The 25,013-nt window shown below is 36.4% G+C and overlaps 2 protein-coding genes across 4 annotated transcripts in view; both read left to right on the forward strand.

Annotated features, from left to right (window-relative positions):
- The window catches only part of PTPN22 (protein tyrosine phosphatase non-receptor type 22), a 50,708-nt gene extending 37,366 nt beyond the window's left edge, over positions 1-13,342 (forward strand). For 2 of the 3 annotated variants that reach the window (XM_030869087.2, XM_030869088.2), the window contains 5 exons: positions 1,094-1,177; positions 1,432-1,547; positions 3,970-4,000; positions 7,868-7,945; positions 12,330-13,342. In XM_030869087.2, the coding sequence (XP_030724947.2) occupies positions 1,094-1,177; positions 1,432-1,547; positions 3,970-4,000; positions 7,868-7,945; positions 12,330-12,394 (374 nt within the window). In that variant the 3' untranslated portion in view covers positions 12,395-13,342. Of the gene's footprint in view, positions 1-1,093; positions 1,178-1,431; positions 1,548-3,969; positions 4,001-7,867; positions 7,946-12,329 lie in introns of those variants that run through there. The other variant, XM_030869089.2, reaches the window with a different exon arrangement.
- A 1,323-nt stretch (positions 13,343-14,665) lies between these two features.
- Positions 14,666-25,013, forward strand: part of RSBN1 (round spermatid basic protein 1) — a 41,562-nt gene continuing 31,214 nt past the window's right edge. Inside the window, exon 1 of the mRNA XM_030869078.2 lies at positions 14,666-15,365. Coding sequence (XP_030724938.1) covers positions 14,681-15,365 — 685 coding nt within the window. The 5' untranslated portion in view covers positions 14,666-14,680. The remainder of the gene's footprint in view (positions 15,366-25,013) is intronic.

Raw genomic sequence — 25,013 nt, forward strand, 5'->3', positions numbered from 1 at the left:
TGTGTCTTAGGACTTACATTATGGGAAAATAGCTCCATTATTTAAAATTCTTTATCATGGAAATTTTCAAACACACAGTTTAAATCTACCATAATAACAGTAATCACACTAATAAAATTAATAATAATTCCTTAATATTATCTAATATCCAGACTTTGTTCAATTTTCTCAAACTGTCTTAAACATGTCTTTTTACAGCTGGTTTATGTGAAGCTGGATTCAAACAAAGTCTGCACATTGCCTTTGGTTTATATGTTTCTTAAGCCTTTTAAAGTTTGTAACAGTTCTTCTTTTTATGTTTTCTCATGCCATTTATTTGTTGAGGGAATGGGCCATTTGTCCTTAAGATTGCTAATATTCTGGATTTAGCTGTTTGTATCCTCATGGTTTTATTTAACATGTTCCTTTATCTCCAGGATTCTCTGTAAAATTGTAGTAAGATTAGAAGCTTGACTAAATTCAGGTTCAATTTCTTTTGAAGAATACTTTTGTAAGTGAGCTACAAGTTTGTGATGAAGCATAGGCTCATTGGTGAAAGAGCTAGAATAACAAAGTTCTTGAGGCTCCAGTCAATGTTCAGATAATTTTTTATTTGGCTGTTGTAGGTTAATATTGAAAAATTGGAAAGGTTATACAAAACCAAAAAGGGATTTTTAAAAATAATTTTTATTGGAGTATAGTTGATTTACAATGTTGTGTTAGTTTCAGGAATACAGCAAAGTGAATCAGTTATACATATACATATATCCACTCTTTTTTAGATTCTTTTCCCATATAGGCCATTATAGAGTATTGAGTAGAGTTCCCTGTGTTATACAGTAGGTCCTTATTAGTTATCTATTCTATATATAGTAATGTGTATATGTCAATCCCAGTCTCCCAATTTATCCCTCCTCCAACTTCCCCTTTGGTGACCATAAATTTGTTTTCTACATCTGTGATTCTGTATTTTGTGAATAAGTTGATTTGCACCATTTTTTAGATTCCATGTATAAGCAATATCATATGATATTTGTCTCAAAAAGGGATGTTGACTTAGGACTTTTAATTGATGAATTATTTTTTTTTGCTTTGTTGTATACTCTTTTCATAGATAGACACCAAGATCCTTCTTCTTCCCTGCCACCTCCACTGCCAGAAAGAACCTTAGAGTCCTTCCTTGTTGCTGATGAAGATTGTAAGTGGCAGTGCTTTCTCTCAAAAAAGTTATAAAAATGAGACCATTAAAGGTTAACAATAAAGTAGGATCTAAATGGAAAAGGTACAAAGAATGATTAAATAACATAAAAATAATACATTTAAAAATCCCATAATGCATTGCAAAATGCATAAAATAATGCATAAAAAAGTCAAGCAAAGAATTACTGAATATATACCTGTATACAATCTGAAGGCTTAAGAAGCTATGCAACAAAACACGTTTTTTTTTAGGTGTGCAGACTCAACCTATAGAGACTTATTCTACTAGCTGTCCTAACACCATGGAAAATTCAACATCTTCAAAACAGACATTGAAGACTCCTGGAAAATGTTTCACAAGGAGTAAGGTAAAGAAGATAAGAGTTTATGGAAATATGCCAGAGGCTTTCCATTACTGAAAGTGTCCCTACCCCTGCCACTCCAACCCCAGGCCACCAGCATTAAGATGAAAAATTAGACTAAATATTTTCATTGATATTCACTGTTGGTCTCACAACGATCAAAATTAATGGAGGGAAACCAAAAATTTAAAATAACCCAACAACTTGAAGCAGACCCAATAAAACTATCAACTTTTTTCCCCTGAAACTAGACAAATTGATTCCAAAGTTCATATGGGGGGAAAAAAGAGCAAGAATAGTCAGTAAACCGAAAAAAAAAAAAAAGTAAAAGCAATGAAAGAAGGGTAGCTTTATCAGATATTAAAACATCGTAAAGCCTCAATAATTAAAATGGTATGATATTGGTGTATGAAAAGAAACACACACCAACAGAGCAGAAGGAAAACTTCAGAAATAGATCCAAAAATGTATAGGAATTTAGTATATGATGAAGGGAACCTTTCAACTCAGGGAATAAAGATGGATGTTTTAATCACTGTTGTTGGTTCAACTGGATAACAACCTAGAGGGATAAAAAGGTAGGATCCATACCTCACAGCTATACCAGGATATATTCTAGTTGGATAAAAGATTTAAATGCTAAAAAACAAAAAACCAACCCATCAAAGTACTAAAAAAACCTGGAAAGATTACTTTACAACCTGGGAGTGGGAATGAGCTTTATAACTATGATTCAAAATCCAGAAGCCATAAGAAGGGAGATTTATAAACTTAACTAAATAAAACAGAAAATTTCTGCGTGGTAAAACAACAACAACAAAATCACCTTAAAAATCAAAAGACAAAGAACAAGTTGGAGAAAAAAATATCTGCAACTGGCATCATAGTCAAAGGACTATATTTCTTTAATATTATATATTTCTTTAGCAATTCATAGAAAATAATAACCCTAAATGTGAGCAAAAATACATGATCTGATAATTCAAAGTAAATGTGCATGATCTGACTTTTAAACATTTGATATGTTCAACCTCACTCATAATAAAAGAAATACGAATTAAAACCAGTCACATACTGTGTTTCATGTTTCAGAAGGGCAAATTCCAAAGTCTGACTACATTCTCTGTTAGGCAGGCTATGGGAAAATAAGCACACACTTGCAATCTTGGCGGTAATGTAAGTGGTATAACTTCTATGGAGGACAATTTAGCAATACCTATCAAAATTACCAATGCATATACCTTTTGACCCAACAATTCCACATTTAGGAATTTATCCCACAAATATGCTTGCTCATACGTGAAATGAAATGTATACCAGGTTATTCATTATACCATTATTTATAAGGGTAGACAATTGGGAACGTAAATGTTAATCATTAGGGGAACTGATTAAATAAATCATAAATAATGGTATATGCATACAATGGAATTCTATGCAGCTGAAAAAAGAATGAGGACTCTCTCAATATACTTTTATATATTTTATTAAATTTTGCTTAAAAGGGTGAAAATATGATCTATATTTATATTATATATTCATAAGTAACTTTGGAAGGATACATAAAAACTAACAACAATGGTTACCTGCAGGGGGAGGGTCAGAAACTAGGTAGATGGAGAACAAAGATGGGAGCATTTTTACTAGGATATTTTGAATTATAAATAATCTATATTTAAAAACTAAATAAAATTTTTCAAAAAAATTTATTAAATACCTATTATATAGAAGATTACATTTCTAAGTATTAGGAAAATAGAAATGTCATAAAGGACATCTAAATGTCCTTGAGAAGAGTACAGTTGATCTACTAGAATGCCTATATACGAAACAACGTGAAAATTATCAAAAAGTAAAATACTATGGAACAAACTGAAAACATATACCCTGAGGAAATGTGAAGAAAAGAAGAAATCTGGGTAGATTCCTAGAAGAGGTTAAGTTAGAGACTTCACCATAAAGGAGGCAGAAGACATGGGTTTGCTGAAAGAGGGAGAAGAAAGTAGCATGGTTAACAGTATGAAGTGAACCTCAGTAAACTGAGTGCAGAAAATGACTGGCAAAATTTTTTGGCCTGAATGGGAACGGCAATGTATCACAGCTATCTTCAGAAGCCATTGTGGGTCCTGGAATGGTCGCCTAGTAAAGAAGACAAGTAGGAACTCCTTCTTTCCCCCTGACACAACAATAGCACTACTTCTAAATAAATAGTGTGATTCTTATATGGGTGGAAAATGTAGCAAGATAAGATCAAGTGGAGACTTTGCACTGAATTAAAAAATGGCAAGATAGAAAAATAATTTTGTACATTTGATATCCATTTTTAAAGAAATTAATCCTTTTGACTGAAATCTATATTTCTAGTTGATTGAAGTATTTTGGATTTCACAGGGAAAAAACTCACTTTTTCCTTTTCTTCATTTTGTAGAGTTTGAAAATTTTGCGAAACATGAAAAAGAGTAAGTTTCTTTTACTTATTTTTGGAATACACATTCCACTTTCAATATTATGTAATTTTTCCTTATATAACCACTCTGAAAAAATGAACAATATTATTCCTAAACAGAACCTTGTTACAGTCCTACGTATCAGAACAATCACCCCTAGGCCTTGTACTCTGCTAGGTTCCACAATGCTAATACTAGGTAGGGAGTAAGGGGAAAGAAAGTTTGACTGATACACAGGAATAATAGTATGACGTTTGGCATTTTCTACCCATGCTAAGATGCTGTCATACAAGTGTGTTATTTGAAATTCCCAGCAGTCTAACCTCAGATGTACTTTCTTTGAAAGTAGTCATAGCAAAGCATATTGTGAAACAAATGTGTTGATTTAATAAAATAAGCAAAGTATTGACACATTTCCATTTTTACCAAGTATTATTAGCAATAAAAGTCTGTTGCTTACTGTTTTTCCTATATTGTAATGAAAACAAAACCCAGACTCCTGAAACTGTGGGAAACTGATTATCTTAGAAATCCTATTTATAACTACAAAGTATATAAAACATGGTGGTATATTTTTTACAAATTTGATCCATTGGGTTAGTCATCAAGGACCAAACAGCTATTTGGTACTATACTGGTATTGTAGGGAGAAACAAAGAGCACTGAGAAAACTTGATTTAAGGTATAATCTAAGTAAGAAGGTTTATAGCTGAATCTTACTCTTTTCACTCTATCTCCCTTTCCATAAACTTGTGCTAGTCTGCTTTCATTGCCACCACATCTGATCTCTGAAGTGAACTGATTTCTTACTTATGATGGGCTAAAGCATGACTGGAAAATATACTCTTTCCTCTAAAGTCAGTCAAAAGAGAATTTAAACACTGCAAGAGGAAATTATAGTATATAACATAAGAAATAAAACAGCTAAAAGCAAAGAAATGAGTGACTTGAATAGCTAGCCAAAGATTGATTTGATCAGCTTAGCTTATGAAACACCCAGTTTTCTTTTTTTTTTTCAAATTATTTATTTATTTTTGGCTGCGTTGGGTCTTTGTTGCTGCATATGGGCTTTCTCTAGTTGCGGCGAGCGGGGGCTACTCTTGGTTGCCGTGCGCAGGCTTCTCCTTGTGGTGGCTTCTCTTGTTGCGGAGAACAGGCTTTAGGTGCGTGGGCTTCAGTAGTTGTGGCGCACGGGCTTAGTTGCTCCTCAGCATATGGGATCTTCCCGGACCAGGGATGGAACCCGTGTCCCCTGCATTGGCAGGCGGATTCTTAACCACTGCTCCACCAGGGAAGTCCCTACAGTTTTCTTTCTCTAAAACAAAAGCAGAAAACAAACCCAAAAAAGTTTCTTTCTCTAGCTCCAGCTCTGTCTTGGGGATATCAAACAAAGATACAGAAACTTCAGGAAGATTTAGGTTGGCATAGATGTGAGATATGGTATGACTGTCTGAGACTCTGAGGCTTATTTCTAATTTCTATTTCTCAGTTGCCTTCACCCTCTGGTCTTCTGTCCTTAAATTAAGAACAAAATCTGGCCCCCAAAGTTGATCCTGAAGCTTTAGACTTATCTGCCTTTACTTGCATGTGTTCTCTTCCCCTTCTAGATGGTCCATGCCTCCTGGGTTCTATATGTTCTCCCTTTAGCCTGGATGCCTTACTGATCCTACTTTTAACGAAATTAGGATTCTTCACCTGTTGTTTTAAGTTAGCATCTAAGCCTGGTGTCAGGCTCTTTCATTCATTCATTCATTCAATGAATATGTGTTGAGTGCCTCCTATGTGCCAGGCATTCTGCAAGGCAGTGGGCATGTGATGGTGAACAGAACAGTGTGAATTTGGTGTGTTGTAGGCACTCAAAGGAAGCCATCATAGCTGCAGGGTATTAAGAGGAGAAAGGAGTAAGGTGTGTCCAAAAGATGGTAGAGATGAGAGGTAGTTAGATCCTTATGGGTCATGTTAATGACCCAATGGGAAGTCACAGAAGAGTTTTAGACAGAGATGTTACATGATCTGTCTTTTGAAAAGATCATTCTGGCTGTTGGTGACAAGAGTTGAAGCTGTCAGCTATGACACCTGATGCCTACTTTTGGTGGGAAACTTTAGCTGCTAGGAAATCCTTCATTTGCAAGTGACAGAAAACCCAACTTTAGCTTAAGCAGAAAAGGGGAATTTATCAGCTTATGACCAAGAGTTCAAATGATGGAATTAAAGATGTAAAGTCTCATTCCATATCTCCTAACTTTGTTTCACTCTGTTAGCTCACTCATAGGCAGGCTTTTACCATGTGATTTCAGGTTTATGATGAAAAAAATGAGCTCTTTCCTGGTTGCTCAAGCAACAGCCTGACTGATGACTAGTGTTGATTGGGCCTGATTGTCTTGGCTGAACCTAAACCAATTATTGCCAGTATATTTAATGCTTGGATTAAGAAGATAGTGTCATACCTAACATTCGACAATTGTTACATGTGGACGCTGACCAATAAGGAATGAGGTCAGACCTAAACAACTGGTGTGACCATGGCAAAGTACCAACTGACAACCCTAGTCACAGGTCAGCTCCTTCATCTAAGGGTTGAATGAGCTCCACGAGAAGTATGGCCATTGAACATTGGAGAGGGGTGGTTTCTTAAAGGAAAATTCAAGTTCTATTATCAGAAGAAGGAATTAATGCTGAGCAGACAGGATAAAAGTATCTATGACAAGCTAGATGCAGAATAGTAGTTCACTATACATATATGCAAAATCTTTGTCTCCAGTTATAAAAAACCAGTATTCCCTTTTGGTACAATTGTTTTCTTTCTGAAGGATGTATATACCTCTTAGCTCATGTGCAGTATAGAGATGATTGCTATCTCCTGAACTTTCTCACCTTCACCCACTTGTTTTCCATGTCTCTATCATCAGTGGTTAGCCCAATGCTTGCCACATAGTAGGTATTCAATAAATATATATTTTAACTGAATCTGATTGAAATTCATGATTTACTCTAGTGATTCATACTCAAGTAGCTCCAGGAAGGGGGAGGTCTTTCTAGAATCTTAGTATTAGGTATGTGTGTACAAACATAGATGCAGTCCTCACACTACATTCTGAAAATGATGAGAACAAAAAAAAGGTGAATATTTAGTAATTTCTCCCCAATTATGTACTGCTTCTTAGAAAGTTTATACAAGCCTGAAATTATCCTTTTTTGCTGCTAGACAGTGCTTGTGCAAACTATGGACCATGTTTTCAATGGATTGTTTTCAGAATTGGGTGGATAACGATACGTGAATATATTAAGGTGCTGGGAAGAGAAATATATTTTTAAGTCTGCCTATAGGTAGCTAAAATAGCAAAACAAAGCAACATAACAGTGCTTTTGGGGAGATTCTGGGCCTAACTAGAATCATCCATAATGGGAAAAAAGTAGGCTGGAAAGTGAAGAAAGATATTCCAGGCGTAGAGGATGGAGGAAGAACTATCACAGACTTGCCACGGTTGAGCTAATGTGGAGAATAAATTATTTAAAAGTGTACTTAAGAGCGATCAGAGTGCAAAGTAAGATGCAGTTGAAAGCCAAAAATGTAAATCCCAGAGAAAGTTGATTCACAATAAAATGGATTGTATTCCTGGATCCTTTAGTGATTCTCTCTAGTGTTGGGTTTATTATACAATCTGTTTGCAAAGAAAAGAAAACTTAAAAAAAAATGCACAAAAAAATGAGAAAATTATAGTGTCAACCCATTTGTAAACATCTATATTTTGTTACATTTGATAGTGATATGTTTATCTGGAAGTATTAATTAATTTGGAGGGAATGTGTAATCTCAACAATTATGTGGTCTGAGTCTGTATCCATTCTTTCCCTTACATTTTTTTCTTTTGATTCTAGGTATCTGTAATTCTTCCCCATCAAACAATCCTGCAGACTCTGTTCGGTCAAATAACTCCAGCTCCTTTTTGAATTTTGGTATGTGTGTTACTTCCCAGAGTTAAAAAAATATTTATCTTAATTATTCATTTACAGTATAAGAGATACAACTTTAATATGATTTAAGTTTGCATGTATAAGTCCTTATGTGTATATTCTTTTTCATGCCATTTATCTTTTTATTTTTGACCTCAGCTAACTCTTACATCTTACATAGGCCTGAATTGCCTAGCATATATGGAAAATAAAACTAGGTACCAAATGATCATGTTGGCATGTAGTAAATGAATGTGAAAGCCAAATGAAGAAATTCTGAAATGCCATAATACTCTAGTTCATATCTAAGCAAAGTTATAAAAAATATACAAGTGTGCTGAAAAGAACAGAAGATGCTGCTATCTAATCTTGTGTAACTCATGCAACATTAGGCGCTGAAGCACAATTCTGACAGTTTAAAGGAACTGTTTGCCCAATTGCTCTTTAGTATAAGCTATAAATTTAAAATAATTTTATATTAAGCATTCTATTATTCTATATAACATAAATTCATGATACTATTTAAGGTAGTATTATGTATACTATAATTTTTGTAAGGAGTATAGCAAATAATGTAGGATATTACTACTAAAAATTATTATTAACCAAAAAGCAGACCCCCTGAAAAGGTCTGGGGGACCTCCAGTGGTCCCAGGGACCACATCCTGAGAACAGTTGCTCTATGGTATTGTCCTTATCTGAATGATCAGAATTGTTGCTGCCACGTTTAGATTGCAGGTGGCAAGAAGATGAGAGAAAAATGTGGAAGAGGTGTGGCCTCCTTTTCTGGTCTTAAGGCACTGGCCTGGAAGAGGCAACATTATGCCAGCTCACATTCCCTTGAAAAGAACTTATACATGTGCTATATCCAAACTGTAAAAGACACTGGGAAATGCAATAATGCTGGGCAGACAGTTTCCCATATACTATTCTATTCCTGAAGAAGAAGCAAGGAAAAATTTTAGTGGACAGGTAGCAATCTCTGCCACAATTGGGGTTATGGTTCCTATCTCACCATGGCAAAGTATTCAACTAGACTCTCTGGATCTGTTTCTTGGGCTTTAAAATTTTACTTGGATTACATTAACTCTAAGGTTTAAAATGTTATAATTAGAAAAAAGTTATTCTTATGAAATCATTTAGTTAAAAAGTTCATGTAGAATATTATATAACCTATGAAAAAAGCACCAAACTTCACCTAGAACACAAATGTTCCTTGCTTCCTTCTTTTCTCTCAGTCAGAGACACCACTTGAATAACTCATGGCCCATCTAACTTTACAACAGTCTGTGATATAATACGAGGATAAAATATTGTACAGCTGCCTCCATGTTGTTTCTTCTCAAAGTTGAATATTTTATCTACTTAAAAAGCAGCACCTAATTTTTTCATTGGTTCTCTTTTATAAAAGAGGCATTATAAGGGTATTTTACTCAAAAAGTACTTAAATGTGAATGAAAAAATTTTGTGGTTTATAAACATTTTTATTTTTATTTTTCCTGAATTGTCCTACATGCAAAAAAGGTAGCTCACTACTGTTGTAAACTATTGAGTATTGATCAGTGAAAAACACTGAGTGTAGCTATTCCTCAAATTTCAGATACCTAGTACTTATGTGTTATGTTCTTACTTCTATTCTCAGTCCACTTCGGTTACAATCAAGCTATCTGGACTGAATGGATAATTTTGTGACTATTGTGTGAAACTATTGAACCTGGAATATATTTCCTTCTATCTTCTTATTTACAACTCAGAGGAGTGAAATGTGCAGGAACTAGGCTGTGTGCCCCCTCCCCCTAATTTTTTTTTTTTTTACCACCACTATTAATAAATTTTAGAGGATTTCTTGTTTTTATCTTCTTTTCATTCCCTCTTCCCTAATCTCCTTGTCTTCCAGTTCTGGCATAGTTTTTGGTGTTTCAGATTTAGGCAGTACTTGAGTAGTTACTATGTGCCAGGCATTGAGCTGGGTGCTTTAACAAATATCTGATCATTTTCATCAGTTCTATAAGGTATATAATTCCCACAATTTTATAAGATGATGAAATTAATCATCTTTGAGTTTTCCATTCTCTGTTTTCCCTTTGTATTTTGATTCTTTCATTGCTCAATTTGAGCCCTTAAAGTTGCTAAGTGTAAGAGTACCTTGAAAATATAGCGCTATCAAAGAAAAGTCATATGCTGCTAAAGTGATTAAGAACCTACGTCATCAACCTGCATATATTCTGAAGGCATCCAGAAATAGCCTTCATTGGTTATGCAAAATTTCCTCATCCTCCTTCTGTGTGTGTGTGTGGGGCGGGCCTGGAGGGGAGTGTTTGAGGAGAGAGAGAAATAAAAATAATTAACCACTTAGTTTTATTATTAGTTTTTCAGGATTGTTTAATAATTTATTTTTTCTAATCTTTTCAAACGTAATCTCTGAGTAAATTGAGGGCTTTCTGGGTCAAAGTAGAAGTACAACTGAATTTAATACAATAATTTTCTAAAGCAATAGCGCTTATTTTTCTGAAATTTAAATTCCCCAGTTTTGTTTTTCTGACAAATGGGTGGTGGGTGAAAAGACATAGATAAAGGATATTATTAAACAACCCACCCCAACAATCAGCTTAAAAAATGGGCAAAGGAGTTGAATAGATATTTTTCCAGAGAAGGTATATAAATGGTCAACAGGTATATGAAAGGATGCTTGACATCAGTAATCATAAGGGAAATGCAAACCAAACCCACGAGATATCACATCATACCTATTAGAATGGCCATTAAAGACAAGAGACAAGTGTTGGTGAGGCTATGGAGAAAGGGGAGCCTTATGTACTGTGGTGGAAATGTAAATTGGTACAATCGCTATGGAAAATGGTCTGGAAGTTCCTCAAAAAATTAAAGATAGAACTACCATATGATCCAGCAATCCCACTTCCAAATATATATCTGAAGGAAATGAAATTATCTCAGAAGAGATATTTGCACCCCATGTTCATTTCAACATTATTTACAATAGCCAATTCATGGAAACAACCTATGGATCCACTGACAGATGAATGGATAGAAAAGATGTGAGAGATATATGTATACGGTTGACTCTTGAACAACACATGGGGTTAGCGGTGCAACCCCCTGCACAGTGAAAAATCCTCGTAGAGTCGTACCAGTCCTAAAGGGGATTGGTCCCAGGACCCCCGTGGATACTAAAATCGAAGGATGCTCAAGTCCTTTACATAAAATGTCTTAGTATTTGCATATAACCTACCTACATCTTCCTGTTTACTCTAAATCATCTCTAGATTACTTATAATACCCAGTATAATGTAAATGCTATTTAAATAGTTGCTGATGTGTGGCAAATTCAAGTTTTGTTTTTTGGAACTTTTTGTAAATTTTTTTTCAAATATTTTTGATCCACTGTTGGTCCAATCCACAGATGTGGAATCTGTGGATGCAGAATCTGAGGATAGGGAGGGCTGACTCTATATATACATACATTACTATCCGAATTATTATGTATATGACTGTGTGTGTATGTGTGTGTATATATATATATATATATATATATATATGAATATTATTCATTCACAAAAAAGAAGAAAATCCTGTCTTTTGTGACAACATGGATGTACCTTGGGGGAACTACCCTAAGTGAAATAAATCAGACAGAGAAAGACAAATACTATATGTTCTCACTTACATGTGGAATCTAAAGAAGTTTAGCTCATAGAAATACAGAGTAGAATGGTGGTTGCCAGGGGCTGGGAGGTGGGGGAAATGGGGAAATGTTGGTCAAAGGGTACAAACTTCCAGTTATAAGATGAATAAATTCTGGAGATCTAATGTACAGCATGGCAACTGTAATTAACAGTACTGTATTATATACTTGAAAGCTGTTAAAAGTAAAATCTTATATTGAAAAGAAAAATCTTAAAAAATCACCACACACATTAGTAGACAATTATGTGAGGGGATGTAGGTGTTAACTAACCTTAATGTGGTAATCATTTCACAATATATACATGTATCAAATCACCATGCTGTACACCTTAAACTTACATGTCACATGTAAACAAACATATGTCAATAATATTTCGATAAACCTGGGAAAAAAGAATACTATATGCTGAATTACCAAAGGCTATTACAATCATCTAATTATTACTATTATTAAATTTGTAAGTGTTCTACAAATTTAAAATGTTATTAGTATTCTATTGTTATCATTTAAGCACTAACATAATTACTAGAATGCTTTTACAAAAAAATTACTAAATTGATCAAAGATGCTGTGAAAAAAAATCCATGTATTTGCACATATTATAATACACTCTAAAATCCAAGTGTTCATTTCTGTATAAGAAATCTTTCTTTTTTCATTCAATTTTATTTTTGTTCCCAGGTTTTGCAAATCGTTTTTCAAAACCCAAAGGACCAAGGAACCCACCATCAACTTGGAATATTTAACACAACTTTGGAAAATCAGCTGCAAGTGAATCTGCAAATGAAACTACTAGAATACTGCTAGCTAGAATAAGTGCTGTATATTCATAATATCTACCATGAAAATATGGTAATGTGCTAATAGCATTTAAAAGCAATATGCAAATAAATGTCAGAAGTTTTACATTTTCATCTCATTTACACTGGGTTGGAAAGCACAAATAGGAGTTTGTCATTTAAGCTATGTATAGAGAATGCTGTATGAGAAAGTTTTACAATGGACTTATTTTTCATTTTTGGAAGTTATTTTTAGTCTACTTTACTTTCCTACATAAATATAAACTTTAAAAGATTTGTAAAAATTGGATCTCAATTAAATGTCTATATTGTCAGAAGTTACCATAAAAAATGTTTTGAAAAATCTTACCTTGTGGTTACAGTACAAAATTATTGCTTGTGACAATGATTATTCCCTGGGAATTATTTTTGCCTAAACGGAGATACATCTTTCCAAGTGTTGTGGGAAACAAGAGTAGTAAGAAAAAGAAGTTATATTTAAAGAGAATACAATATATATGTAATGACAGGGCTTCCCTGGTGGTGCAGTGGTTGAGAGTCCGCCTGCCGATGCAGGGGACACGGGTTCGTGCCCCGGTCCAGGAAGATCCCACATGCCGCGGAGCGGCTGGGCCCGTGAGCCATGGCCGCTGAGCCTGCGCGTCCGGAGCCTGTGCTCCACAACGGGAGAGGCCCCAGCAGTGAGAAGGCCGCATACCGCCAAAAAAATAAATAAATAAAAATAAAATAATAAATATATGTAATGACAGTAATCAGTTTTTCGTTTGGATATACCAAATAACAAGATATTCAAGCACATTCTTGACAAGCTTTAGCCAATATTATTCATTTACCAAATCTAGAAGAATAATCAACAAAGTAGCTATCTTTTGGTGGCATTTTTTTTTATTTCAAAGGTCCTATATAAACATGTACAATTTATATCCAACTAACTAAAGGCACTACTAGTTAAAATTTTTTTTCTATATGAATATGGATCTGCCTTATCTTAAAGTTGATCTTTCAAATCTAATTTTATGTAACAAGTTAGTGGGTAATTATTACAAAGGATTCCTCTGACTTATCCTAATGACTTCACTTAAGAGTTCATAACTTTCTAAAAAATGAAATACTTAAGCAGCATTTGTTCTTCAATATTTTTCATTAGGAATCCCAATGAAGGCACACACTGGATGAAATATTACCTGTTTATTGTAGTGTAATGTACACAAGAGGTGCTCAATAAACTTTTTTAAACTAACTTTATAGTGTTCATCGAGCTGAGTACTTTTCCAGGTACTAGTGTCATCAAACCACAGAGATTTTATCTGAGTACTTCATTGTAAACAATTATTTCCAAATATCTTTATCAAGGCGGTAAAATGTAAAGTGACGATCAAATTGTAAATAAATTTCTGGGCGGAAACCTTGGTGAGTAGTGACGATTTCTGGAGTGTTCTCTGGTAGACACACTTCTCAAATTTATGCAATCGTATACATACGATTTGAAAAAAATCTTATTAAGAAATTTCAAAACATGTTTTTCCATCTAGAATTTTCCCGTAATTGTAAGGAAGGATTCAAAATAATGGATGAACTCTATACATTTCCAGGCACTAGAGGGGATGTGGCTCGACGGCGAGGTGGGCGGCGCTCACCAGGCTCCCAGGCAGTTCTTGCACCTGCCTTGTCGCGCCTATACTTGTAACCATGGCAATCAGTGGCCAGGAAGAGGTTCAGAAATGTCTGATTTGCAGCTCCGTTCGATTTTAAAGCAAAATCGCCCTCATTTGACATATTACCAAGTTCCTTTTTCCTCTGCATCTCATCGTTTGTCCAGGGGTAAAAGGCCGGGGATTCTTGTACCTCACAAAGGTTATGAGAGGAATAGGAAATTGAAAAGTAACTATGGAGACCAACTCCTCCGTGTAAAATGACGAAGGGGCACACGGAGACGATAATGGGAACGCGCCGACAGACTGAAAGCCATTAACATTGTTTCGGCCGTTAAGGCGGTTGGCGGCAACTCTCCGCCCAGCGGCGGTTGCGTCGCAGCCCGAAGCGTGACTCGGCGCACGCTCCCTTTCGGCTCCTCTGCTCACCGAGCCAGCGACGCGGCGGGGGCACGGAGAACTACCGCTCCCGTGAGGCTCTGCGCGGCCCAGAGTGCTTTACAATAGAGCTCGGTTGGAGGGCCCTGCGGAGAAGCTCCGGTAAGTACTGCTTCCGGCCATATTCAGCGCTGGACGAAGAATGGCCGAGAAGTGGAGAGTAGGGGAGAGACTCCAATGCCCAGCGGGCCGTGCGCGGGCGGCGCTTGCGCGGTACGCGGACGGGGGGGCGGTCGGGCCATTTAAATGTGTGTTTGTGGGTGAAATGGCTGCGCAGGTCGGAGCGGTCCGCATAGTACGGGCGGTGGCGGGGCAGGAGGAGCCGGACAAAGAGGGGAAGGAGAAACCCCATGCTGGGGTCTCGCCGCGGGGAGTGAAGCGGCAGCGCCGAGCGAGCAGTGGGGGGTCTCAGGAGAAGCGGGGGCGGCCGAGCCAGGACCCCCCTCTCGCTCCCCCTCACCGGCGGCGTCGCAGCCGCCAACATCCCGGGCCGCTGCCGCCTACGAATGCAGCCCCAGCCGTCCCAGGCCCTGTTGAGCCTCTGCTCCTGCCTCCTCCGCCGCCACCTTCGCTGGCACCCGCCGGGCCCGCTGTTGCTGCCCCGCTCCCGGCCCCGGGCACTTCGGCCCTCTTCACCTTCTCGCCCCTGACGGTGAGCGCGGCCGGGCCCAAGCATAAGGGCCACAAGGAGCGGCACAAGCACCATCACCACCGCGGCTCTGATGGTGACCCCGGCTCCTGCGTTCCGGGAGAGCTCAAGCACAAGGACAAGCAGGAAAACGGCGAGAGGACTGGAGGGGTGCCTCTAATCAAGGCCCCCAAGAGAGGTGAGAGCAGCCGAACTGCCTCGAGCTTGGGCTCTATCTAGGTCTCTCTCTGTTGCGATATCCCGCCCCTTTAGCCCTGAAAGACTCCAGCTCCCTGCTTACCTCCTGCTGCTCTACTCCCCTAAGCCCACTGGGGTGGATCCTGGATTTCAAACCGTTGACACCGTCTGACCTACTTGAAGCTTCTCGCTTCGAGGCCGAGCTGTCAGTTACTAACCCCCTTACAAGTTCCCCCTCCCCGAGCCTTTACCAACGTTTGTTTTCAAATTCGCCAGGGTTTCCGCGCCGCGCGGTCCTTGGCGTGGGATTAGTAGGTGGGGTATTGAAAACTGCCTGTCTAAAGTAAAGGCTTGTCGGTGAAATACCTTTTTTCCTTGTTTTCTTTGATGGAAAGCTTGAATATTCACTCTCCTCTGCTCCACAATATTCACGAGTATGGTTTGGGGCTTTAAGGAGTTTGAATTTGTACCGAGATTAGGCTCGACTCACTGGTTGCCTTAGCTTCTTCAAGGTGAGATATCAAACGCAGTTTATCTTGGTTCTTTTTTTACGTGGAAGTAAAACTCATTTTTAATTTTCATATGAAATCTTAATTTTCAGAAAAGGGATGGGGAAGGTTTTCTCTCCCCTTTGATCCTAGAAAATAGGACCAACCAAGCCTCTGAAAAGTTCAGTAGGAGATAGTAGAGACAAGAATTCCAGTTGCTTTTTCATCTGCCCGGTGCAACAGATTGAGAATTTATTTATTTCCAGTAAACTCACTAAAGTCAAGAATATTTAGCCCAGAAAATGTAGGACTATCTGAGTGTGGGTTCTAGAGAAGTTAGGTTGACCAAAATTGCAGTTTTCATATTCCCAAGAACCTGTAGCATTTATTTACTTTCTCTTTAGAAGAAGGGTATGGTGGGGGGAGGGATAAGAATTTTGATTATGCCATGTGTTTGTATTTTGTATATGATTTTATATAATTTGTTAGAGTTGTCTCCTCAAGAAGAGTTTAAAATACTTTTATGTTTCTTAGTACTGGGGCAGTTATTACGTGTTAATGAACTAGTCTTTCAATCTCAAGTTTGGTGAGTCTTGGATTTCTTCAACATATTTGGTCTTAACCTAGGCCTAATTAATTTGTGTGTGTGTGTGTGGGGGGGCTACTTCCAGATAGTGCAGTTTGTTGCAAATAATTGCTCAGTAATTTTTTATTGAATTGAACTAAATCTTTCTTCCTTTGGTGGTATCCAAGTCTTATCCTCAGGAGTAGAATTTGTGCCAAACTGACAGGAATGCCAATTTCCACCACTAATATGCAGTGATCTTGCTGTCTTTTATTTGTGCCTTTATTTCTCACCTTCTCATTTCATGTGTGTATGTGTTTTTGTGTGTTTCAACTGTACAGAGCTAGAGGGAATCTTAGAGATCATCTAAGTCAAATTTGTATTGTTGAAGAGTGAAAACTGAGGCCTAAAGTAGTGAAGAGACTTGTCTAGTCACAGTTAATTAGTAACAGGTACCAAAAAAAAAAAAAAAGATCATTGATCTAATAGGGAGTAGAACCCAGGTCTCCTGAATCCAAGTTCAAGCTTCATCCTCCAGCTGCATGATGTTGCTTTCTCTGTTTGCTATTCATGTTTTCCACTTTTTTGCTTATCTTTTCCCTGTGCCTTGGCATCAGAGTGACAGTAGCCAGTCCTATTAAGAATTTCTGTCCTAGCCCCCTTTTATGGGAGGATAGCGGCAAATACATGTATAATAGTTCATAACACAGTGTGCATCTCTGAAAATTGCAGAGGCCATGTCTTTAAAAAACAAACAAAAATGAACTTTTAACCCAGTGCTGCCTGACAGAACTTTCTATGATGATGAAAATGTTTTCTATAAATGTGTTGTCCAGTATGGTAGCCATTAGTCATATGTGGCCCTTGAACAAATCTTGAAGACTTGAAATGTGGCTAGTGTGACTGAGGAACTGAATTTTTAATTTTATTTCTAATTAATTTATAATTAAATAGTCCTTTTGGCTCTTGGCTACCACAGTGGACAGTGCAGTCCAAACATTTGTGGTTTGCTAGTATGTGAAGGAGGAAAGTGGGTTAAGATTAGGTCATTTAAACATTTTAACTTTTAAAAAAATTGAGATATAATTGACACATATTATTTTTAATATTATAATGATTCATTATTTGTATATATTGCAAAATGATCACCACAATAACTCCAGTGTAAACATTTTGACTTTTGAATGAGAGACTGTTGGATTATATATTCTGGAGGGAAAGATTCCCTTGCCAAATATGTTGGGGAAAAAACAATAGCCTCCTAGCTCTATGACACACACTGGCATTTTAAAAGTTCTGAGACTCTTACAGAAAATAAACTGGTTTAACCTTTGTTTAATCCACGGTTTTGCACTACACTTTGATGGATACCTTTTGTTTTTCCACTAAATATCTTTATACTTATTATAGTGATGTGCTGGAGGCATGCCTCTGGAGTCAATCTGAGTTTAAATCGTGGCTCTACCACTTACTGTGTGACCATGGACAAATTACTTTAAGCTCCCTCAGTTCCAGTTTTCCTGTCTGTAAAATGGGGTTGTGGTATTTCTTTTATAAGATTGTTTATGGCTTAAGTGAGACAATATGTGGAAAGCACTTAAGTGTCTGGCTGTTATTAAGTACTGTTAAAACTGCTTTTTGTTATTTTATCATGCTTGATCCTTGAAACAACTCTAAGATTAATAAGGAGAGTGGCTAGACCCTTGTTATTTACAGAACTATGTCTTCCCTTTCCTTATCCGCAGGTTTTCAGAAACTCTTTTAACTTTTTATTTTGAGATAATTATATATTCACAGGAAATGGCAAAAATAGTACAGGGTGGTCTTTACTCTTCACTAATTTCCTCCGAAGGTTACATTTTACATAACTATTGTATAATATCAACACCAGAAAATTAACAAATTAACATTGGTACAATGGTGTGTGTATAATTTTGTGCCATTTTAACACCTGTAGATTAGTTTAACTACCACTGCAGTCAAGGTACACAACTATTCCATCACCACAAAGATGCCCCTTGTGCTATCTCTTTGTAATCTTAGAACTTCCTGTGTCTCCCCACCTTCCCCAACCCCTAGAAACCACTAATTTGTTCTCCAACCCATAATTTAGTCATTCTGAGGATGTTACATAAATGGAATATATATGGTATGTGATCTTTTGAGATTTTTTTCCCGCTCAGAATGTCCTTGAGATCTATTCAAGTTGTATGTATCAATAGCTCATTTTTTTTTCATTACTGAGTAGTGTTCTATGGTATCACAGTATAGTCACATTTTAGTCACCTGTTGAAGGACATTTTGGTTGTTTCCAATTTGGCCATTATGAATAAAGCTTCTATGAACATTCATGTTCAGGTTTTTGTGTGGATGTAAATTTTCATTTTTCTGTGAATGCAATTGCTGGGTCATGTGGTTAAGTATATGTTTTTTTTAAATTTTTTATTTTTGGAAGATATCGCCAGACTATTTTCTGGAATATCTGTACCACTTTACATTCCCACCAGCAATATATGAGAGATCCACTTTCTCCACATCCTTGCCAGTGTCTGGTATTGTTACTATTTTTATTTTATCTGTTGTAATAATGTGTAATGATACCTCATCGTGGACTTAAGTTGCATCTCCCCAATGGCTAGTGATATTTAACATCTTTTCATGCCATCATTTGCTGTCCATATAGTCTCATCAGTAAAATGTCTCTTTAGTTTTTTGCCCATTTTCTAATTGAATTGTTTGCTTTTTTACTATTGAGTTTTGAGAATTCTTGATATATTACAGATATGTATATTCTTTATCAGAATAATGGTTTGCAAATATTTTCTCCCACTCTGTTGTTTGTCTTTCCATCCTCTTAACAGGGTCTTTCAGAGAGCAAACATTTTAAATTTTGTTAAAGTCTAATTTGTTGATTTTCTTTTATAGATTATGTTTTTGGTGTCATGTCTGAGGTCCCAAGACCTAGGTCCCATAGATTTTCTCCTGTTGTTTTCCCAAAAGTTTTATTTAACTTTAACTTTTACATTTGAATCTCTGATCCATTTGAGTTAATTTTGTATAATGTGTGTGGTTTAGGTTCTTTTTTTTTTTTTTGCCTATGATATCCAACTGCTCCAGCTCCTTTTGTTGAAAAGACCATCCTTCCTCCATCGAATTACTTTTGTACCTTTTTCAAAAATCAAGTTCCACTACCTATTTTTGTACAACCTTTGAGCTAAGAATGGTTTTTACATTTTAAATGGTTGGAAAAAACCCATGACATATGAAATCATATGAAATTCAAGTTCAGTGTCCAGAAATAAAGTTTTATTGGGACACCACTCCACTCATTCAATTGTATTGTCTCTGGGAGTTTTTGCACTACAGCAGTATAGCCAGTAGTTGGGTGGGATAAACGATATGGCCTGCAAAGCTTATGATCTGGCTCTTCGTAGAAGAAGTTTGCTGATCCCTGAGACAGATCATTCAGCTGAGAGACCTGTTCCTGCACACCAGCCCGACAGTACTCAATCCAAATTCATGTATAGGTTAATTATAAATTTTGGTTCCAGACATTTGGAGTTGCTCATAAATAGTTGAAACAAAAATTTAATCTGTAAATGCTAAGGTAAACTTGCTTTGTATGTAAAATGGGAAGTATAGTGACTTTTGAAGAGCTGAAGTGTCACACTTTAGCTTTTCTAGTTAGTATATGATAGAACTGAATATAGAACCCAGTTTTTTTGACTCATGGTCCAGTTAGCTTTTCACTTTCCACTAAGTACATTTGCATTGTTAATAAAGAGATACTAAAATATTGTTTGATTCTTGCAAGCAACAGGCTTGAATCTTAATTAAATGATAGTTACCTGTGTCTTTTGAAATCTTAATTTTTTCTGTCCCTCTTATTGCTCATAAAAGCCTAGAACAAACTTCCTCAAAAAAAACTCCATCAAAAAAAGTAATGCTTCTTCTTAATTATTCTTGGCTAATAAATTAATGATTTTAGTAGTATTTTAATATTTTTTTAAAAAAGGAAAGGAGGAAGTTGATTTCCATAGCTCTCTTCTCCACTGTCATTAAAATGACAGGATTGCTCTTATATACTCTAGTGAGGCAGGCTTCCTTTCTCACATTTTTCATCTTTGACCAACTGCCCAACTGCTCTCACAGGGAAAGAGTCCCTAAGTCACACAACAAATTGAAATTTTCTGTGATGTCAAAAAGCTATTGGCAGGAATTTTAATTTAGAAATAGTTTATTGTTTTCAGTGATAGGAGTGGGGAATTATTGGGGGATTATACAGAGGACTGAGATAAACAGATAATCTCATTTATCAGAGCAACACCTTCAGGGACTGATGTTTTACTTTACCTGCCTAGAGAGAGGCAAACAGGCCTTTAAGGACATTTTTTGCATAACCTAAATAATGTTATTTTTGTGATTATGTAGGATTATCTTGTCGTGGGCACTCAGTAAAATATTTGTTGAATGTAGTGATGCTCCATTTATTGGAGGTTTTTCCAAGCCACCTCAAGTCCATTAGTTGTAATTAGATAATTTTAGTTGATCATCTAAGGGGAGTAGATAGAGAAGGCAGAAAGAAGAGTTTTGGAGTCAGGTAAGAGTTTGAATCTAGGTTGTCACCTGTTACCTTTGTGACCTAATATAGGTAACATATCTTGTTTCAAGCTCTGTTTTTTTCTCTGTAAAAAGGATTTATATATCTACTTCACTGGTTTGTTTGGAGATTAAAATGAGATAACATACATGATCCCTAGCAGACACTTGATGAATAATAGTTTTCTTCCCTCTTTCAGAGATTTTTCCCCTTTTAATGTGATTCTCTGTGGTCCACCTCATTGTACTCTAGGTTGATAATTTCTAGCTCTAGTTTTTTTTTTTTTAATTAATTAATTAATTTGGCTGTGTCGGGTGTTAGTTGTGGCATACGGGATCTTCCTTGCGGGGTGTGGGCTTCTCTCCAGTTGTGGCATGCAGGCTTAGTTGCCCCGCGGCATGTGGGATCTTAGCTCCCCGACCAGGGATCGACTGAACCTGCGTCCCTTGCATTGTAAGGCGGATTCTTTTCTTTTTCCTTTTTCTTTCTTTTTTTTTTTTAACGGTACGCGGGTCTCTCATTATTGCGGCCTCTCCCGTTGCGGAGCACGGGCTCCGGACGCGCAGGCTCAGCGGCCATGGCTCACGGGCCCAGCCGCTCCGCGGCGTGTGGGATCCTCCCGGACCGGGGCACGAACCCGTGTCCCCTGCATCGGCAGGCGGACTCTCAACCACTGCGCCGCCAGGGAAGCCTCTTTTTAATTTTTTTAAAAAAAATTAATTTATTTTTGGCTGCGTTGGGTCTTCGTTGCTGCGTGTGGGCTTTCTCTAGTTGCGGTGAGTGGGGGCTACTCTTCGTTGCTGTGTGCGGGCTTCTCATTGCGGTGGCTTCTTGTTGCGGAGCACGGGCTCTAGGCACACAGGCTTCAGTAGTTGTGGCACGTGGGCTCAGTAGTTGTGGCTTGTGGGCTCTAGAGCGCAGGCTCAGTAGTTGTGGCACACGGGCCTAGTTGCCCTGTGGCATGTGGGATCTTCCTGGACCAGGGCTCGAACCCGTGTCCCCTGCATTGGCAGGCAGATTGTTAACCACCGCGCCACCAGGGAAGTCCCTGGAAGGCAGATTCTTAACCACTGGACCACCAGGGAAGTCCCTCTAGCTCTAGTTTTGATATCCCAGAATTATTGCCAATTATTTCAAGAAATGTTATCAAATATTATTATTATGAAAATGATAAAAATGGTGAGGGAGGACTTAGTTGTGTGTCAAATACTGAGATGAGGGCTTTATATTCATTGTCTCATTTAATTCTTAAAATAACTCTGAAATAGATACTAGCATTAATAACATTTTAGATGGTAAAAGTTTGAGGAGATTTATGCGCTTGCCCAGAGGTCTTAGTGAGTAGTGGAGCTGGGACATTAACCTGGGTGTGTCTAACTGTAAAAGCATCTGCTCTTCAATAACATACTCTACTGCCTCTACAATTAAACTTTTTGCAGTAATAATAGCAGTTAACGTGTGTTGAGTATTTGTCATGTTCCGGGACTATTCTAAATACTTATATGCTTTGTTTCATTTACTCTGCACACTGATTTTATGAGGAGGTACTGTTGTTTTCCCCCATTTTACTAATGAGAAACAAGGTACAAAGAAATTAACTTGCAAAAGGTAATACTGCTAGGAAGGGGTAGGACAGGGATTCAAATCTAGCCAATCACTCTTAAACACCATAATTAGAGGGGTGGCAGGTAAAGTAAGGCAGTGTTGTAACTGTACAGTGATTTACTAAAATGGTGGCTTCCAGATCTGCAGTTTTTTGTTTTTCCTTTTTAGTCAGGATGTTATGTGGAGCTGGAAGAACTTTTAATAAGACCAAAGAGAATTTACTTTCAGAAAATAAAACTTTAGCCTTTATTCTTTATTATGATTAATAAAATATAAAAAATTATAATTGTTTTGCTTTTGCTCATCCACCATAATTTTTAGGAAGTGAGGATATTACATATTTTTCAGTTCTAAGCTGTAATTCAAACATAAGAATGGTGTTAATGAACTTAAGTTTTGATATGTGGAAAGGTAATTTCTTTTTCATTAATGAAAGCTTTCAATAGTGATGTTAAATAAATGATACTATTTAATAGCTGATAATATTAATGGTATTAGCACATATGAGGATTTTATTGATAGTGTCATGGATTAATCTATAGTTATAATGACCTTTTTTAAGACAGCCAACAGTTTATCTCTCAGATGTTTGTATCTTCCTCTGTAGAGTTACATACTTCTTTTTATATTTAATTTCACAGTTTGATATGTGAAAGCTTTTCTTAATCACAGATACAGTGTATCTTGGCTCTTTTTCTATAAAAGAACTGGTGTCAATAAATATTCACTTCTGCACTGTAGGGAAATACTCAAATTATTACTTCCTGAATACATTCTCTGGAAAGCTAAAAACACTCTACCAGAAATGGAAAGATTGTGAAGACTTGAGACATTGATTTTTTTAAAAAATTGATATATAATTGACATACAACATTATGTAAGTTTAAGGTATACAACATTGATTTGAAATATTTATTGCAAAAACTTTCTTTTAAATAACATTTTTAATGCTAGGAAAGACAACCCCAGTATCATTCTTCTAAAGCACCGGTGACTAACTTACTGTAATAACCTTTAACAACTTTGTGTATGTATGCCATTCTCAATTAGTTGCCATCACAATAATTCAAAAATAAATTTTGTTTATTCATGGAAATTCATTAGCTAGTGTGATACAAGTAGTCTCAAATTTCTGTATAAACAAAGGCAAGTTTTATCTCAGCCTTAGATAAGAATCAAAATTTGAAAAATAGGATTAGTGAGGAGATTGAAATTTATTTCATATTTTAGACTTTTATGTTGAAATATGAGATTACAATCAATTTAAGGCCCTTTTCATTTCCTTGTGCAGTGTTTTTTTTGAGATGGGTTGTGTTAGACTAATTAAATCGTTCTCATATAAATGAGTTTTGGAATGAAACCCACAGAGCCTTGGCCATGATAGAAATACCATTGGTAAGCTGATAGTAGTATAGAAAATGTGTTACAATCAAGGCAGCTCCTTCTTGGTGTTAATTTCAGTGGCAGATCTAGGTCACAATTCATCTTCTGCATACCAAATACCTCCTCTGAAGCTTAAAATAACCTATCTATTCATAGGTATTTTTTCTTTTTCTTTCTCTTTCTTTTCCTTTGCTTTTTTTTTTTCCCCCCTGTGAAATTGCCAAAACATTTAGCAGAGGATAATTAGATGACTATTTTAAAATTGGTCTAACCTTTATATTTAATGGCATTAACATTTAGTTGCTTGGGAGAATTGCCCAAATTACTGATTTGATATATGGGAAAAGTATTTAGATTAATTTTATCTGGTAAGAAATACAAATTACTGTTACTACGTATTTTAAGAATTCTCAAAGATTTAGTTACATATAAAATAAAAGATTGCTTTTCCTCTTGCCACTTTAAACAATCTAATTACATTATATTTTGGTATATGATTTCAGTTTACCTATAAGTGATGCTTGCAAATGAAGGGCTTTCTTTTTGTTGTTTAAAATCAAATATTAAACAGAATGAAAGTCATTTGGTATCTGTACACTCACTTTAAAGTCTGACTTGTACATTTAAATATTTTCCTTAGAAGGTTTTATAACTTCTGTAATATCTGGTGACTTGGAATGATTTTGTATTGAGTGGTGCAATTTGTCATATATTTACACATTATACCAAGTAAATTCTTTACTGTAAAAGTTATTGAACTTGTTCTTCCCAGATGTAGTAATAGGATTAATTGGAGTATCTGTCTTAACACTGAATTACTTGAATCATGTCAGAAGTACTGTTTATGGGTGGATAAATTCTATACAATAAATACCACACCAAGCTTGAAGGTTGGTCAGGACTATACCTGTTATTTAATCCTGAATATTTCTTGCTGGGACTATTGCCCAACTAGTAAATAAAGATGCTGTTCTATTTTTGGTTTATCAATCTGTGATACTCCTTTAA

Source organism: Globicephala melas, chromosome 1 (assembly GCF_963455315.2).
Source record: "Globicephala melas chromosome 1, mGloMel1.2, whole genome shotgun sequence".
Taxonomy (NCBI): Eukaryota; Metazoa; Chordata; class Mammalia; order Artiodactyla; family Delphinidae; genus Globicephala; species Globicephala melas.